General features: G+C 50.4%; 1 protein-coding gene across 3 annotated transcripts in view; it reads left to right on the top strand.

Annotated features, from left to right (window-relative positions):
• Window positions 1-15204: 15204 nt before the first annotated feature.
• Window positions 15205-16782, top strand: part of LOC101536605 (sodium/glucose cotransporter 1-like) — a 48017-nt gene continuing 46439 nt past the window's right edge. For all 3 annotated transcript variants that reach the window (XM_058656629.1, XM_058656630.1, XM_058656628.1), the window contains exon 1: window positions 15205-15516. In XM_058656629.1, the coding sequence (XP_058512612.1) occupies window positions 15385-15516 (132 nt within the window). In that variant the 5' untranslated portion in view covers window positions 15205-15384. The remainder of the gene's footprint in view (window positions 15517-16782) is intronic.

Raw genomic sequence — 16782 nt, 5'->3', positions numbered from 1 at the left:
AGAGCAATAAAAATATTTTTCTCATGTGTATTTCAAATGCATTATCTGAAGATGACACATTTTGTGAGACAATGATTCATTCACTGATTGAAACAATTTGACTTTTTCCTCCTTACAAATCACCTCAACACACAGTTTGATACACAGTACTGTCCCTGCAATTATAGAGTCGAATCACAGCCTGACCACTATCATTGACACTTTTTCTTTGTTATTACGGGAACACAGTTAACATGAATGCCACCATCTTGACAGCATGATTAAGAAGTGACAGTGACTGAAGCAAAGACATAGCTCACTAAGCCTCCGGCTGTGGTTAAGCATTCCATAGAGGCACCAGTCAGTCCTGGCTGTTCCACTTCTAATCTAGCTCCACAGTGGAAGATGGCCCAGCCACGTGGGATACACGGAGGAAGCTCCTGGCTCAAGACTGGTCCAGTGCTGGCCAATGCGGCCAGGTGGGCAGTGAAACAGAAGACTGAAGATCTCTCTCCTTCTCTCTCTGTAGCTCTGCCTTCCCAATAAAATTATCTTTAAAAACAAAGTTACAGGGCTCGGCGGCGTGGCCTAGCGGCTAAAGTCCTCGCCTTGAAAGCCCCGGGATCCCATATGGGCGCCGGTTCTAATCCCGGCAGCTCCACTTCCCATCCAGCTCCCTGCTTGTGGCCTGGGAAAGCAGTCGAGGATGGCCCAAAGCTTTGGGACACTGCACCCGCGTGGGAGACCCGGAAGAGGCTCCTGGTTCCCGGCTTCGGATCGGCGCGCACCGGCCTGTTGCGGCTCACTTGGGGAGTGAAACATCGGATGGAAGATCTTCCTGTCTGTCTCTCCTCTCTGTATATCCGGCTTTCCAATAATAATAAAATCTTAATAAAAAAAAAAAAACAAACAAAGTTACAGAAAGCTGTTCAACAGATATCTAGAATGCTCCTTTCTTGTGTAAATGAAGCTTTATTCTGGAAGAACACCAAGTCTTCATTTCCACCCCCAGACCCAATCAGGCCCCTGCTTATTCTGTTTCTATGAGACTACTGGATGATACATCTCACGCATGTCTAAGGGGCATCTCAGGACCCTGGTCCTCCATTGACTGGCCTATTTCACTTAGCATGACCCAACAGTCCCACTTTTGGATACATGTTAAGAAAAACTGAAATTGGGGTGGCAAGATCTATGTACTTCCATGGTCACTGCAGCATCATCCACAACACCTGAGACATGGAAACAACCCCACATCTGCTGGTGGATGAAGGAATAAACACTGCAGTGCAGGGATCCAAGGAACACCAGCTTCCTTTCAGTGAGCAGGAAATCTTGCCCCTCCCCCAACACAAGACACACACGTGGGAGAGTAGCTGCAATGTTTGCAAGGCCAAGGTGGAGAGCCCCACACAACCTAACGCTCACAGACTGCACCTCATGACAGCGGGCACGTGCTTGAACTGCCTGAGAAGGCGCCAGAGAGGAGCAGACAGGGACGGAAGTCCTAATACAAGGAACATCCTGAGATGGGGGCACGGTGGGATTGTCTCACATCCTCCCAGCTTTCTCCAAGGCAGGTGAAGTCCTGCAACCAGGCAGGGAATGCCAGGTGAAACCCTTGTCTCTCTCCAGGCAAATGACTTGTCATTTTTAAAAATTTTATTTATTTTTAATTTTTTTCTATGACTTGGCATGTTAAGGTGAGGTCATTTCCATTTGTTTTCTTCCTCAGCCTCCAGTGACAAAGCTGCGCTAACCCTCAGCAGTGGCACAGGGACCTAACCTTGAAAACTACTTGTTTTACTGCCCGAAGGAACAGTAAGAACTGTGTTGCCCGACAACTAGGAGGAAACTCTTAGTGTTCCTGTGTTGTTTCCTTCACAGGTGGTCTTCCTATCGGACTGCACAACAGCTCAGCGGGATCAACACCACTGAGAGGACCAGAGAAGAGGAGCCCTGGTCAGGCCAGAACTGTGCCAGGGAGAGAGCAGCAGGGGCTGATCAGAGTCTGCAGAGGAATCGGCTTGCACTGTGGGCTCTCCCTGAGCTGCAAATGCAAGGACCACACCAAGGGACAGGAAAGGCCTTGACAGCTGAGCCATCCGGAACCCAAGCCCTTGACATCCAGGAGACTCCCGCAGGGTACAAGGTCCATGTGGATGCAACTCTTTGACAATGTGTTGGAAACTGCATTGAGAGTGCACCAGCTGGGGACAGGAGGCAGCACAATGGGCAGTTGGATCTGGGCTTTGTGGGTCGCTTCATAAAGCAACAGAAAAGGAAACATTCTTCTGAGGTTTTCCACAGGCTTACCACGCTGCCCAGGATACCATGAAAATGTACACACTCAACACACAGACGGATCAGTTCCCCACGTGGAGGAATGATGAGACAGCATCTCCTCCAACCATCATCAAAGAAGGGAAGGCAAAAGCTTTGGAAATTAATAGGAAAAAAAAAACCCTCAGCAGAGAAAGTCAATGGCAGTATCACGGGTGAATGCAGAACATTCAAACAGAAATGCAATGTGCGGATTCAGTTCCAGGAGGGAGGAGAAAGGGGAACACCTGATGATATCGGTTAACAGAGGAGCACAAGCAGGAGAGCAGAGGGAGAAGGAAGAAGCCTCACCACAGTGACTGCAGCCTGGAGATGTGTGAGTTCTAACTCTGGGGAGGCTGAGGGAGGGAGCGGAGAGTGAAGGACAAAGTACTGAAGGCAGACGATGGCCGTGAACATCATCCTTTTAGACAGACAGCTCCAAGAGCGCAGAAGCCCCACGCGGACACCTGAACAATCCACAAGAAAGAAGAAAACTCTGGAAATGAGCCAGAGCCACAGATGTGCTCTTAACAACAACTGGGAATCAATTCTCATCAGAAAGTCCTGAGGTCAGAATAGGTTGGAATCCTGTCCCCCAAGTGTGGAAAGACCACCCCAGGATTCTCCAGGCAGCCAAGACACCGTGAAGGATGGTGGAGATGAAGGAACGCTGAGGGAACCATCATGAGACACTCGCCATCAACACAGGAGTGTGTGGAAGCAATTCCTCAGGCTGAAGTGAAGTGCCACCCCAGGGAAGGCTGGTACTCAGCTCAAGGAAGAGCAAGGGAAACCAAGTCTTTAGTCACTGTGCCCTGGGCTGCACTGTCCTTCCTCCAGGCCCTAACAGGCACCTGACCTGAGAAACAAGCTGCAGAGCACGGTCTCAGAGAGGGTGAGCCACTCACATAAAGGCTGCACCAGGAGGAGCCCTCGGCACAGAGCAAGAAATGCTGGGGCCTGAGGTTTCTCTCCTCCACTGACTGCACAAAGAGGGACTCCAATTAGAGCGGGAAAGCATCAGGATGCACAGGGCTGCCTCCAGAACAACTGAAAGACAAAGGCAAATTCAAGAAAAGCTGCATCCCCTCAGGACCTACAACGTGGGAATGGAGCAGCACCAAGATGCCACACAGGAAACTGGCAGGAAAGGGATCTCGGGTCACATGGCAGGGATGCCCCTCCCAGCCTGCCTGGCCCTCATCTCAGCTGCCAGCCCAGCAGGCTCTGACGGGCTCCTGGCTTTCTGTTCCGAGGGACCCTCCTCAGTGTTCCCAGCCAGGGCAGGAGGACACACAGAGGCTGATCCCAATGCTGCCACCTCCTGCGGGACCTGCTTGTCAGGAAGACTACTCCCCAGCGTTCCCCCACTTGAGCTGTGGCCTGGGCCCTGCTTAAGTGTTGATGGGATGTGGTCCTACCAGGAGCCCATGGCACTAAAGGCAAACACCCTCCACCCTCTGCAGGAAACTGTGACATGGTACGTCCAGAGGGGATACGCAGCCTTTGCTGGCAGCACTTCTTATCATTTGTGCATGGGCCGCCCCATGGCATCTGTGTCTCACACCATTCCTGGCCTGGGCCCTGGGCATGCCCGCTGCTTAGGAACCTGCTCTCTGTGATGCGGTTCTGTGACCCGCACCACTCTGTGATCCAAGTTCCATAGTTGCCCCCGGCATTCTACACTTAGTGTTTCTCTGCGACAAGCAGGAGAAAGCTAAGCCTCTGTATCCCATAGCTGTGGGAAACCTTTCTTTACCTTAATCCATTGTGGATTTCTGGAGAGGGGGCAAAATTTGCTCCCCTCACCACGCCCCAGTAATGGGGGGTGGCCACCGGCCAAAAGGGCTCATGTGCCCAGGTCGGGGTCACGCTGGCTTCTCTGGCCGCAGACCCAATGGTCGATGGTCAAGCCGCCGGAGGGTATTACGGGTCCAGCAACGGTCCCAGAGACCCTCGCTCACAAAACCCTGTCCTTACCTGCAATGCCTGAACGCCATCCTGGCCCTGCTCATTTCCATCTGCGGGCCCAGGAACAGACATCCAGTCAGGCGTTCACGTGTAGGGAGCGCAGTCAAGATCACCACTGTAGCATCCCCACAGCCAGGTAACTGGGGGCCCAGGGAATTGAACAAAAACTTTGTTGGAGAGGGGGTCCTGCAGGATAACTCTGTGGGGGAGGGGGTCCTGCAGGGCAGCTCTATGGGGAAGGGGGTCCTGCAGGGGAGCTCTGTATTCACACAGCAGGGGAAGCCACTGGCCCAGGACACCAGACTCCCGTAAGTACTGAGTTGAGCCCCAATTGCTCAGCCTCTGATCCAACTCCTTGCTCTGTTGCTGGGAAGGTAGACGAAGATGGCTCACGTACTTAGGCCTCTGCCACCCAGGTGGAAGACTCTGGAGTTCCAGGCTCCTGGCATCAGTCTGGCCCAGTGCTGGCCTTGCAGCCATTAGGGGAGGGAGCCAGTGGATAAAGAAAATCCCTCTCTTACTCTTGATCTCTGAATTCTAACTTGGCCTATTGAAAAAATATAAAACTTACATCCGAAAAAAAGTTTTGTGGGTGAGGCCAAGGTCATCGTGGACAGAGAGTACCCAGTTGTCCTGTCCCCTGTGCCTTCTGCAGGAACTGCTCCTCCAACACCCGCCCCTGTGGGGCCCAGTCGCCCCGGGAAGCGGAGAAGGCAAGCCTGCACAATTGATGGCACAAAGTGTCTTCCATCGAAGGAGAAGCAAACGGATGATGTGGAGCCCATGGACACCTCGTCACCTCCAACACAAGATCCTTGGGAGGCGATGGACACCTCGCCTCCTTACACTGACAAGGACGAGGCGATGGACACCTCGCCTCCATACAGTGACGAGGACGAGGCGATGGACACCTCGCCTCCATACAGTGACGAGGACGAGGAGGCGATGGACACGACACCACCACCAGACCCCCAAGGCATTCCACCTGCTGGCTTCTGGGGGAGTTTTACACCTGGCTTTTCTGCCCTTCCATGGACCTTGAGATCCGATTCCCCAGAACCCATGGATGTCGACCCTCCCGTGTGATCTGCCCTGCCTTCCCCACCCCACCCCACCCACCCCACCCACCCAGTAACATGCTACAACTCCTCCCCATGGCCAACTACTTTCCAGCTGGCTCCTCGCCACGTGGTTCTGCAAACCATGTACATAATAAAGCTACTGAGCTTCCTTGTTCTCTGTGATCCGTAGACTGAGTGGTATACTGGTTTGAGTGAGCGCTGACCAGGAAGGAAACTGATCCTATGGGCCAATTTCCTCTGGTGAAGCCAACTGGGGCTGGTGAGGAGAACAACTCATGGCTGTGATGACTGGCACCTGAGCAGGAAGGCTGCGGCTGGAACTGAAGCCATGGGGGCCAGGACCCAGGGAGCCCAGGGCAGCAGGACACAGCAGGGTTCATCCTTGCTGTGGAAGCTGCCACTTCTCACCTCCTCCCTGACCTCCAGACACACCCCAGGAGTCTACACCCCACACATGCACACTTCCTGTCTTGGGAAAATCCCCACACACATCTCAGCCAGAGAGGATGGAGCTGGCATCCAAGCTCACAGGCCGGATGGACAGGGAAAGAAAGCTCCCGCTGTTCAGTGACCAAGGGCAGCTTTAAGAAATGAGGGATTGGGGGCATTCCACTTTCCAAAGCGAGGACTCTATGAGTACCCTCTTCCATTCTGTTCAGGAATTGGGTTTAAGTGACTATCCACAGGGGAAACTGGCCAAGTTAGATGCCCATTATTTAAAAAGGACTTGGAGCCAGAGATGTGGTGTTACCACGTAAACCACCACTGGCAACAGTGGGATCCAAAGTGTGCACCATTTCAAGTTACAGCTGTTTCACTCCCAATCCAGCTCTGCCGTAAGTAAAGGGTGAAGGTTCATGAAAAACACATATTATGAAAAAAATACCTGGATTTCAACATTTTTGCACTAATATACTTGCCTTCTAATTCCATTTTTCTACAAATGTTTGAGGCACCCTTGTAGTCATCATTTCTTATGATCACAAACATTTTGATTTAAGGGCGCTCTGCATCTACGGTCACTATTAGATATCTCTTCTACAAGCAGCGTGAAGACACCTCTCACCTTCTCCTCCTCAGGAAAACCTAAGTGTGTAACCTGATTCTGAGTGTCTGACACCTCGACCCAAACCTAGAAGGGCAGGTACTCACCAGCCACCTCCTCAGTCTGGTGGCCTCCTGCCCTACTTGCCCCTCCAAGACCTTAATTAATAAAAGAAAAGCTAGAGGGAGGACAAGCAGCTCAATTGCCTAATCCTCCCCTTGCAAGTGCCAGCATCCCATATGAGTACAGGTTCATGTCCTGGCTGCTACGCTTCCCATCCAGCTCCCTGCTGTGGCAAAGCAGTAGAAAAAGCTTGTGGGAAAACAGTAGAAGATGCCTCAAAGTGTTAGGACCCTGTACCCACATGGGAGACCTGGAAGAGGTTCCAGGCTCCTGGCTTCAGATTGGCTCAGCTTTAGCTGTTGCAGCCACTTGGGGAGGTAAGAAGCAAATTGGAGATCTTTCTCTCTGTTTCTCCTGCTTTTCATAAATCTGATCTGCCTTCCCATTAAAAAGAAATAAAAATTTTTTTTTAATTGGGAGATGGGCAGGCCAGCGCAATAGTGTAGTGACTAAATCCTTACCTTACACATCCCAGAATCCCAAATGGGTGCCAGTCCATGGCCCAGTTGTTTCACTTCCCATCCAGCTCCCTGCTTGTGGCCTGGGAAAGCAGTGGAGGACGGCCCAAAGCATTGGGACCCTGCACCCACATGGGAGACCCAGAAGAAGCTCCTGGCTCCCAGCTTTCGATCAGCTCAGCTCCAGCCATTGGAGCCACTTGGGGAGTGAACCATCGGATGGAAAATCTTTTTCTCTGTCTCCCCTTCTCCCCGTAAACCTGCCTTTTCAATAAAAATAAATCTTTCTAAAAATTTTTTAATTTGGGCGGCAGACACAGACAGAGGCAGACATGGTGAGCTAGCGCCATCTGCTGGTTCACTCCCCAAGTGCCCCTCAACTGCAGAGGTGGGAAGCAGGAACTCACTCAGGTCTCCCGTGTGGGTGTCAGGACTCAACCACCTGCTGCCTCCCGGGGTCTGCGTTGGCAGGAAGCCGGAATCAGGAGGCAGCTGAGAATCAAATCCAGGAGTCCCAACGTGGGATGCGGCCATCTCAACACCTGCCCGCCACGTTCACCAGTTTTCACAGTTTACTTACTCTCCCGGTGGCTGATTTCAAGCTTCCACGGTGCCCACTGAGCAGAACGGGGAGAGATGCCTCGGTCTCCAGTTCTTGGGAGCCGGTGCAAGGGGGCCCCTGCAGGGACTAAGGTTCCCCCCGCGGCCCTCTCCTGCACTGACCCCTGCTGGCGGACAGCCCGGGTTCCCTGCGCTTCTCCACAAACGACAGCGACACCTGGTGGCAAAGCCAGGCACCCCCAGCCCACGTAGAGAAGGGCTCAATGTGCAGGAAAGGAGCAGGAATGACACTTCCCCACTTCCCTCTTCTCCCTTAAGCAATCCCGGCCCTTTGTCTTCCAGGGAAGACACAGAACCCAGGCAGTGTCCACAGGCGTCTCTCACAGCCCTCCTCCCTAGAGTCGGAGGCTTAAGCAACAGGGGACCACTGCCCGCCTGCAGACCCACAGCCTGCCTCCTGGCAGAGTGACCATCAGGCACCATGCCCGAAAGCCACCCCTGTACATTTTGGAACAACTCTCAGCCAAAGCAGAGACAGAACCCTGCAGGGGCAACAGTGTGTGTGTGTGTGTGTGTATGGGGGGTATTTACCAAACCCCAACTTCCTGGCTGCCATTCCTATAGACTGGCACCTGCTGCATCTTCAGGTGGGCAGCTCTGTACCCTAAAAGCTGCCCACACCTCCCACACTGACAGGCCACTCTGTGGACCAGCTCCCACCTTGGCCTCGGGCAATAACTGTCTCTACCCTGGACAGCACTGGCACGTACGCTGAGACTGCATGTCCCTGCACAGCCGCGCTCTCCCAGAAAAAAAAAAACACGAATCTGGGCCACACAGCCACGTGTGCAGTCCCCCTCCTGAGCCCCTGGCTCCCTCACCGCACAGCCTCACAGTACAGCTTCCCTCGGCACCTGCCACTAGCTGCTTCCTGAATCTGCTATTGATGAGCTCTTAGTCTCCTTCTTCATTATCTTTTTCCCTAGTTAACAGCTGGGTGACAGTAAAGGTTACCATTCAAGTCACTGCTGTGGCTTGTCTCCTGACACAACCTCAGTTGACAAGAAGAGGGTTAAATGAGATGGCCAGAGGAGGGCCTTTGGCACAGCCAGTGAGACATCACTTGGGGGCAAAGGACAGCCCTCTTCTACAGTGAATAGGGGAGGAACAGGAGGAAGAGGATTCCAACCATAAACCCCACTCGGGAACAAGAAGAAATTGGCCGTGGTTAGCTAGTCACCTCAGCGAAGCTGCCTATTCGACCAGAGCACTCGAGGTTCATGGTTTTGGGGTGGTCTTTATCCAAGGCGCCCCGAGGAACTGCCTTCCTGAGGAACAATGTGCCAATACTCCACTGCGTTCCACACCCTCCGGTTCCCTCTGCACAGGGACAGCAGAGGGCAGGACTCTGAGCAGGTAGCCCCAAGAGCGGGTCATCACCTTGCAGAGCAGGGTTAACCTGGGCGGCAAAGACAGCAGCCAGCAGGAAGTGACAGACGCTGGGATGCTCTCCCCTGTACCGTGAGCAGCTGGCGGGGTGGGGGGGCAAAAGCCAGCCTGTCTGTGCGTCTCACATATGTTGGGGAGGATGAGGGAAGCAGAGAAGTGGTGCCAAGAGATCACCAATACAATCCCCCCCGAGTGCGCTATGCAGAAACCGCCCACTAGGTGGAGGAAGCGCAGCAAACGCGCTTAGGATTCCTCCGTCTCCACGTCCTCTGTTGAGATGCAGACGACGAACCTGAGCCTAAATTGGACTTTGTGATCACCTGATTGTGAGTGCTCCTTACTGCAGAAGGACTAAGAAAATTTATTCAAGGCAACAAGGGTTTTGTCTCGTGAACTAATATGTGGCTGGTATCAGAAAAAGTTCTAATTTGAGAACAAGGTCGGGGGATGGGAGGTGAGTGTATGAATATTTCGTGCGGTGGTTAAGACATCACTCGGGAAGCCCATATCCCATGTGAGAGTGTGTGGATTTTGAGCCTTGGATCCACTCCCAACTCCAGGTATGCACAGGTGATGGTCCGAGTGCTTGAAGCCGTGCCACCCACGTGGGAGACCCAGAAGAAACTCCTAGCTCCAACCTGGCCAGCCCTGGCTGTCCTGGGCTTTTGGAGAATAGAATAGTTGATGGGAGATCTCTCTATATTTCTGCATCTCTGTCTTCCAATACATGTAATTAAGTAATAAAAGAGTGGGAGGTTTGACTCCCTGGGGCTTACCCCCCTTTTTTTACTTATTCATTTTTATTGGAAAGCCGGATATACAGAGAGGAGGAGAGACAGAGAGGAAGATCTTCCATCCGATGTTTCACTCCCCAAGTGAGCCGCAAGGGGCCGGTGCTGCGCCGATCCAAAGCCGGGAACCAATCCCAGCGCATTCAAGGCGAGGACCTTAGCCGCTAGGCCACGCCACCGGGCCCTCGGGGCTTCCCCTTTTGACTGTCCTTACAGAGTAAACCCTACCAGGGCATCCATGTCAGGAGTTTTACAACCTATGGGGGAGGGTAGAGGTGTTGCATTTCCAAGATAGCAATTGTGTATGTGCGTGTGTGTGCGCGCGTGTGTGTGTAAAGATATTTAAGGCAGTCCCAAAAGTTCCTTTAAAAGTTATTAAAATAGAAGTTTAGGGCCCAACTCAATGGCTCAGTTGACTAATCATCCCCTTGTAAGATCCGGGATCCCACATGGGCACCAGTTCGTGTCCTGGCTGCCCCAGTTCCAATCCAACTCACTGCTTAGGGCCTGGGAAAGCAGTGGATGTTGCAAAGCCTTGGGACCCTGCACCTGCGTGGGAGACCCAGAAGAAGTTCCTTGATCCTGGTTTTGATCGGCTTAGCTCTAGCCACTGCAGCCATTTGGAAAGTGAAGCCAAGGATGGAAGATCTTAAAAACAAAATGACCGGGCCCGGAGTGGTGGCCTAGCGGCTAAAGTCTTCACCTTGAACGCGCCCCGGGATCCCATATGGGCACCAGTTCTAATCCCAGCAGCTCCACTTCCCATCCAGCTCCCTGCTTGTGGCCTGGGAAAGCAGTTGAGGACGGTCCAAAGCTTTGGGACCCTGCACCCGCGTGGGAGACCCGGAAGAGGTTCCAGGTTCCCGGCATCGGATCGGCGCGCACTGGCCCGTTGCGGTTCACTTGGGGAGTGAAACATCGGATGGAAGATCTTCCTGTCTGTCTCTCCTCCTCACTGTATATCCGGCTTTTCAATAATAATAAATTAAAAAAAAAAAGACCATTTCCCTTGAACTTTGAGGGTCCCCCAAACAGCCCTCAGGGCAACATAGTATTATTCACAGGGATCTAAAATTTGGCAAGGATGGGAAAAGTCTGAACATTTCAACCATGGCGTATCCCTTCCTCCCCAGTGCCAGCCTGAGGCGACAGCAGTCCCATGCCAGGCAAGGGTGTGCAGCCAAGAAGGAGGGGACGGTGTCCACTCAGCTCCAGCCTGGGGCTGGGACATTCTTTCAGCAGGAGTAACTCACCAGCATTTTCCTGCTGGTCCAGCTGCATGTGGTACCGACTGAATTCTAGGTGACTTTGGCGACAGGTTGGAGGGGTGCACCCTTGTGCCACCTAGCCCCTAGCAGCGGACAGAGGCTCTGCCTTGGGCACAGTACATTGAGAACACAGGGACATTCACTCCTGGTACCAGGCTTATCCAGAAAGCAAGAACCCCAACAGGCACCCACTCCTCACGCAGGGGTGTCACTCCAAGAAGCTGCTGTCTCCGCCTCCCAGCCCCTGAACTGTACCTTGGGGGGGGGGTTGTTTTTGTTTTTGTTTTCTTCCTTAGGAGGAAAGATAGGACATACAATAGAGTGCCAAGGTCAGCTGCTGCGTGCGGTTCAGTGGATTAAGCGCCCGTCTGGGATTCCTGTGTCCCCATCAGAGTACTGACGCCTGCTTCTGAGCCAGCTCCCCACTAATGCACCTAGGAGGGCAAGGGCAGGTAGCCCACATGCTTGGGCTGATGCCACCCATGTTGAAAACCAGGATGGTGCGCCTGGGCCCTGCCTTCAGCCTGACCCAGCCCTAGCTTTTGTAGGCAAGCTGGGAGTGAATCAGGAAATAGATCTGCGCATGTGTCTATGTGTCTGTCACTCCACCTTTCAAATAAAGAAGTAAAACTTTTAAAAATGGTATGAAATAAGAGAGCTCTGAAGCCCATCCCCAGAGAGTTGACTTTATTTATAACGGAGCGTGAGGTAGCTGAAACCTAAGGGAACTCTCCAAACAATAGAGCTTGTGATAGAGCAATTAAGAGAAGACCAGTAGCGTCATTAGAGACACAGGCTGAATCACAGACCGGCTAATTTGCCAGACAGAAGCAAGAAAAGACACAGCTAAGTAGAGCCCTTTGGGGTCAAAGCAAACCTCAAACCATGCTCCGGCAAATGAGCCTGCACTTAATTGGATCAACGTCTCAATAAAGATGTTCTTAAGAAAACAAACTACAGGCCAGTGTGGAGTGGCAGGGAAGGGACTTACGCGCCTGCTTGAGGTAATAAGCAGCAACCTAACAGGCCCAGCGCGGTAGCCTAGTGGCTAAAGTCCTTGCCTTGTACATGCCAGGATCCCATATGGGTGCCTGTTCGTGTCCTGGCCCCCCCGCTTCCCATCCAGCTCCCTGCTTATGGCCTAGGAAGACAGTCGAGGACAGCCAAAAGCCCTGGGACCCTGCACCCATTTGGGAGCTCCAGAAGAAGCTCCTGATTCCTGGCTCCTGGCTCCTGGCTTCGAATTGGTTCAGCTCTAGCCATTTTGGCCATTTGGGGAGTGAATCAACGGAGGGAAGATCTTCCTCTCTGTCTCTCCTCCTCTCTGTGCCCATATGAAATGCTAGCATTGCAACTGATGGCTTAACCCACTACACCACAATGCCAGTCCCCCAAACCGAAAAATCTTCAAAAGAAGACTGGAGTACATTGGATTGTTTCCAAGTGATCAAGTCACGAACTAGAATAAAATTCATGATCATTTGATGATCATTTGTAGGAATAAAAATGATAACATTTGCAATGCCTTATGGTCAACCATACATCTCCAAGCATGCACAAGAAACAGGAAAAAAAGACTTGCTCTATTTCCAAACAATCAAGTTGACCCAGAATTGACAGCCAGTAAGCAAACAGACAAGATACTGAAGCAATTTATTATAATAACAATCTATATGTTCAAGAAACTACAGGGGAAAAAAATCTAAACATGCGTGCTAAATATAAGCAAGCTTATTGTAAAAACTAAATTTTAAAAACTACAATCTAGGTAAAAATATACTAGATAGGACTAGTGACAGGTCAGAAAATGCAGATTTAAAGATTTGTGAACTTCAAGAAATCATTCAAAATCAAGAGTTAACTGGAAAAATAAACAGAGAGGGGCTGGTACCATGGCTCAGCCACACGAATCCTTCTCCTGCAGTACCAGCATCCCACATGGGGAGACACAGACGGAGCTTCAGGCTCCTGGCTTCACCCTGGCCCAGCCCAGCCACTGTGACCGTTTGAGGAATGAACAAGTCAATGGAAGATCTCTTTCTTCCCTTCTCCTTGTCTCTGCCCTTCAACTAAAATAAAATAAACCTTAGAGGAAAAAATGGGTTTTCAAGACATACTAAAGCTGAAACAACAATCCCAAGACTTATAATACAAATGAAATATTCAAGAAAAATATACAGGCCAGAAAAAAATGACATCAGATGGAAATCTGGAATAATGAGGACTGCCAGAAATGGTAGCCATGTGGGACAACGTAAATATTTGTTTCTTACCATTTAAATGCTAATTTGGAAAATAAAAGCCTCTTATTAATTCAAATATCCCATTTGTAACAAACATACAGTGCATGAGAATACTTTTAGAAAGAAGGGAGGAAATTATACTTCAACACAACAAATGGCTAAATACTAAAATGAAATAGACACGAGACAGCTGAATGGTACCTTATAGCCATTTTAAGGTATATAGCAGCCGGTCCTGTATATAAACTAAATTTGAAATGTCAATGAGATAAAATGAAAGCATGTGGACACACACACATGCACACCCGACTCATCCACAAGAAGGGGGGAAAATTTCTCACTGACACGTACCCTCCATGAATGAGTTACATGAAAAGAGCCAAAGAAAGGAAAACTTGATCTGTGATCTAACCACTAGGTGTGACAAGTTATGCTGCAATTGAAACTTTTGATGATACAAGTCAATAACAATAATTTATAGACATTCTCCCAGCACAAATCAATATGCCAAAGAGTTTCCGGTTGTAAAAAAAAAAAAAAGCTTAAGAACATTTTGTGACATTGAACAATATAAAAATACTTTTTAATCCACTGTTGATAATTTGAGTTGATGCAGGTTAGTGAATTTACTTGATCAGACCAGACATAATTTTACAACTATATGCTTTGCTTCAAAGTTAAATCAATGCTTTGCAAAAGATGAACCCGTTTTGCTATTGATTCAAGGAAGATCAAGGTTACATTGAATTTATTTATCGGAAAGCATTTACGTATGTTTAGAACAACTTGTTACGTGAATCTGCTTTTTCTTTTTCTTTTTTAAAAAATGATTTCTTTCCATTTCAAAGACAGAATTTCAGAGAAGGGGCTACAAAGGGAGGCCAGTGAGGACTCAGAACCCTAGCCAAGAAAAGACAGAAGAAAGAACAAGTCAATCAACCACCTCAGCTATATGTTGGCAGCGAAATACTGGGCAAATGAAGACTCTATCAATCAGTGGATTCCTCAACCACCTCACCGAGGTGGGAGTGGCGAAAATGGCAGCGATTCATAACCGGAGAACTATTAACACCACTTGAGCAAGGATCTCAGAGCATGCCCCACATCCGGGACTTGGGGTGGGTGGGAAACTGGGTGGGGTTTCTCCCTCAATACCCCCTTTACCTCAGATACAAGAAGGAAATAATATGGACATAATAGTCTTACCCACCTCCCTATAGCCCCTGAACCTTTTTACCGTAATTAACTATGTAATGATTGTCTACAATATAATTAAAAAATAATAAAAAATAAATAAATAAATATAGTTAAAAAAAAAAAAAAAAAGAAATGTATGGCCACCTTCCAGTAAGTATTAATTCAGTCTGTATGTGGATTAGCTGTGGAAGGGCATAGTCTCTCTAGGACAGAGAGAAAATTTCTCCCAGACGACTTTGAAAGGGAAACATTGGCCCTAATTGTGTAACAAGGCAATGACTGACATTTTGACTCCAGTAAGAACCCATTGAACATACTTTAATTCTGAATCTGTGTGAAAAAAATAAATATTGTAGCTGTTATTCACAAAAAGAGAGAGAGAGAGAGAGAGAGAGAGAGAGAGAGAGAGGCCAGGGAGACCTTTACCTTGGTTCACTCCGACGACAAGAAAATAATATTCTGGCACGGTATTTTAATGTGTCGACAACGTCCAGGAGGGGAGTTCAGATGGCAGCCCCGTTCCTGGCTCTGGAAAAGTCCCAGGCTCCCCAAAGGGCTCTGCAGACACCTCAGCTCAAGGGTTGCCTCAGCTCCAAGACTCACGGAGCCATTCCTTGCATTTCGCACAAATCCCAGCAGCGAGGTCGCCTCCAGGCCTGGCAGGAACTCCCAGGCTGCCCCGCGGCCCTGCCTGAGGTGCCCCGCGGCGGCGACGGAGGTGAAGCCGTTGCCAGGCCCGGCCAGGAAGAAGGGAACAGGCCGTGGGCAGCAGGGCCTGACAGAAGCCCCTAGACGGCCAGCGGCCCTCCGAGAGCTGCCCTGTGGAGAACCCAGCCCGAGTTGAAGCCGCGGCCGCTTGTCGGGCGTGGTGAGCCGCGCGGAAAGTGGCGCCATGAGCACCCCGAAGCCTGGGCAGGGTTTTATCGTCTCCAACTGGACCGCTGTGGACATCGACGTCTACGACACCGCGGACTCTGTGGTGATGACGTTCTACTTCCTGTTGGTCCTGGTCCTCGGACTGTGGGTATGGACAGACCCCAGGGTGGCTGGCTGCGTGGCCTTGTCCCTTCCCCAATGCACCCCTCGAAATCCCAACCCTTTGCTCCCCTTCCTCGTGTCCGACCCGGTCCCTGGCCTAGACCTCATGTACCTCCCTTTGCTTAACCCCTCTTCTTCATTTTGTCCCTTTGCTTAACTCCTTCACTTTGTGCCCAAAGCTAGAGCATTTCCACAGTGCAAAGCCCCAGACCCTTACATACCCTCCCCAAAATTAAGGAACGGGGCCAGGGCTGTCCATTCCCCTCGGACCCACTCTGCCTGTAGCATGAGTGCAGGATTTCAGGGGAAGGCCTTCCTAGGCTAGTCCCAGTGAGATAACAATGGCCATAGTAATGATACTGGGGGATTGGAAGAGGGGTGACCATTATTTACTGAGCACTTGCATTGTATTAGGATTTAAAGTAGATGGGGGAATGCTCCTTGGTTATTGTACTGTCTCTAAGACTTGAACATTCCTGGATTTTGATTGCCTCTGGGGGGACACTTAGGGCCAATTCTGTTACTTGAACTGAGGTTCAGAGAGGTGGCAGTAGCAGCTCAGGGATAACAGAACCTGAAGCCATCCACCTGATTTGCCACTCTTGCCTTGCTAGTAAGATCCAAAGAGTCCTGTGTAGCTTAGGTCTCTAAAATGTGTCTTTCAAATTTGAATGAAAAGCCTGTATTTTCTTTTCTCAAGGTTGTCTTTTTTTTAAAAGATTTATTTATTTTTATTGGAAAGGCATATTTACAGAGAGAAGGAGAAACTGATGAGAGAGAAATCTTCCATCCTCTGGTTCACTTTCCAAATGACCACAATGGCCAGAGCTGAGCTGATCCAAAGTCAGGAGCTTCTTCCAGGTCTCCCAGGCAGGTGGAGGGTCCCAAGCCTTTGGGCCATCCTCCATTGATTTCCCAGGCCATAAGCATGGATATGGATCGGAATTGGAGCAGCCAGGACACGAACCTGTGCCTATATGGGATGCTGGCGCTTGCAGGGGTGGATTAGTCAGTTAAGCCATTGCAGCGGACCCTTCCAAAGTTGCTTTAAGCTCTCCTTGACTACCACTCTCAGACCAGAGCTCAGCGTGTCTGTTTGCCACCAGTTGTTACCAATGGGACAGTTTTCCAGTTGGGCAGCCCCAACTCAGCTGAAATTCACACAGTCACATGTGACCTTCACTTTTGGGGTGCATTACCAGGGCAGGAACAGGATCGTACTGTGTTAAATTTGGTCCTTAGCAGTGTGATC

Source organism: Ochotona princeps, chromosome 29, assembly GCF_030435755.1.
Source record: "Ochotona princeps isolate mOchPri1 chromosome 29, mOchPri1.hap1, whole genome shotgun sequence".
Taxonomy (NCBI): Eukaryota; Metazoa; Chordata; class Mammalia; order Lagomorpha; family Ochotonidae; genus Ochotona; species Ochotona princeps.
Note: the sequence above shows the minus strand (reverse complement) of the source record. Positions and strands in the feature narration are given on the sequence as shown.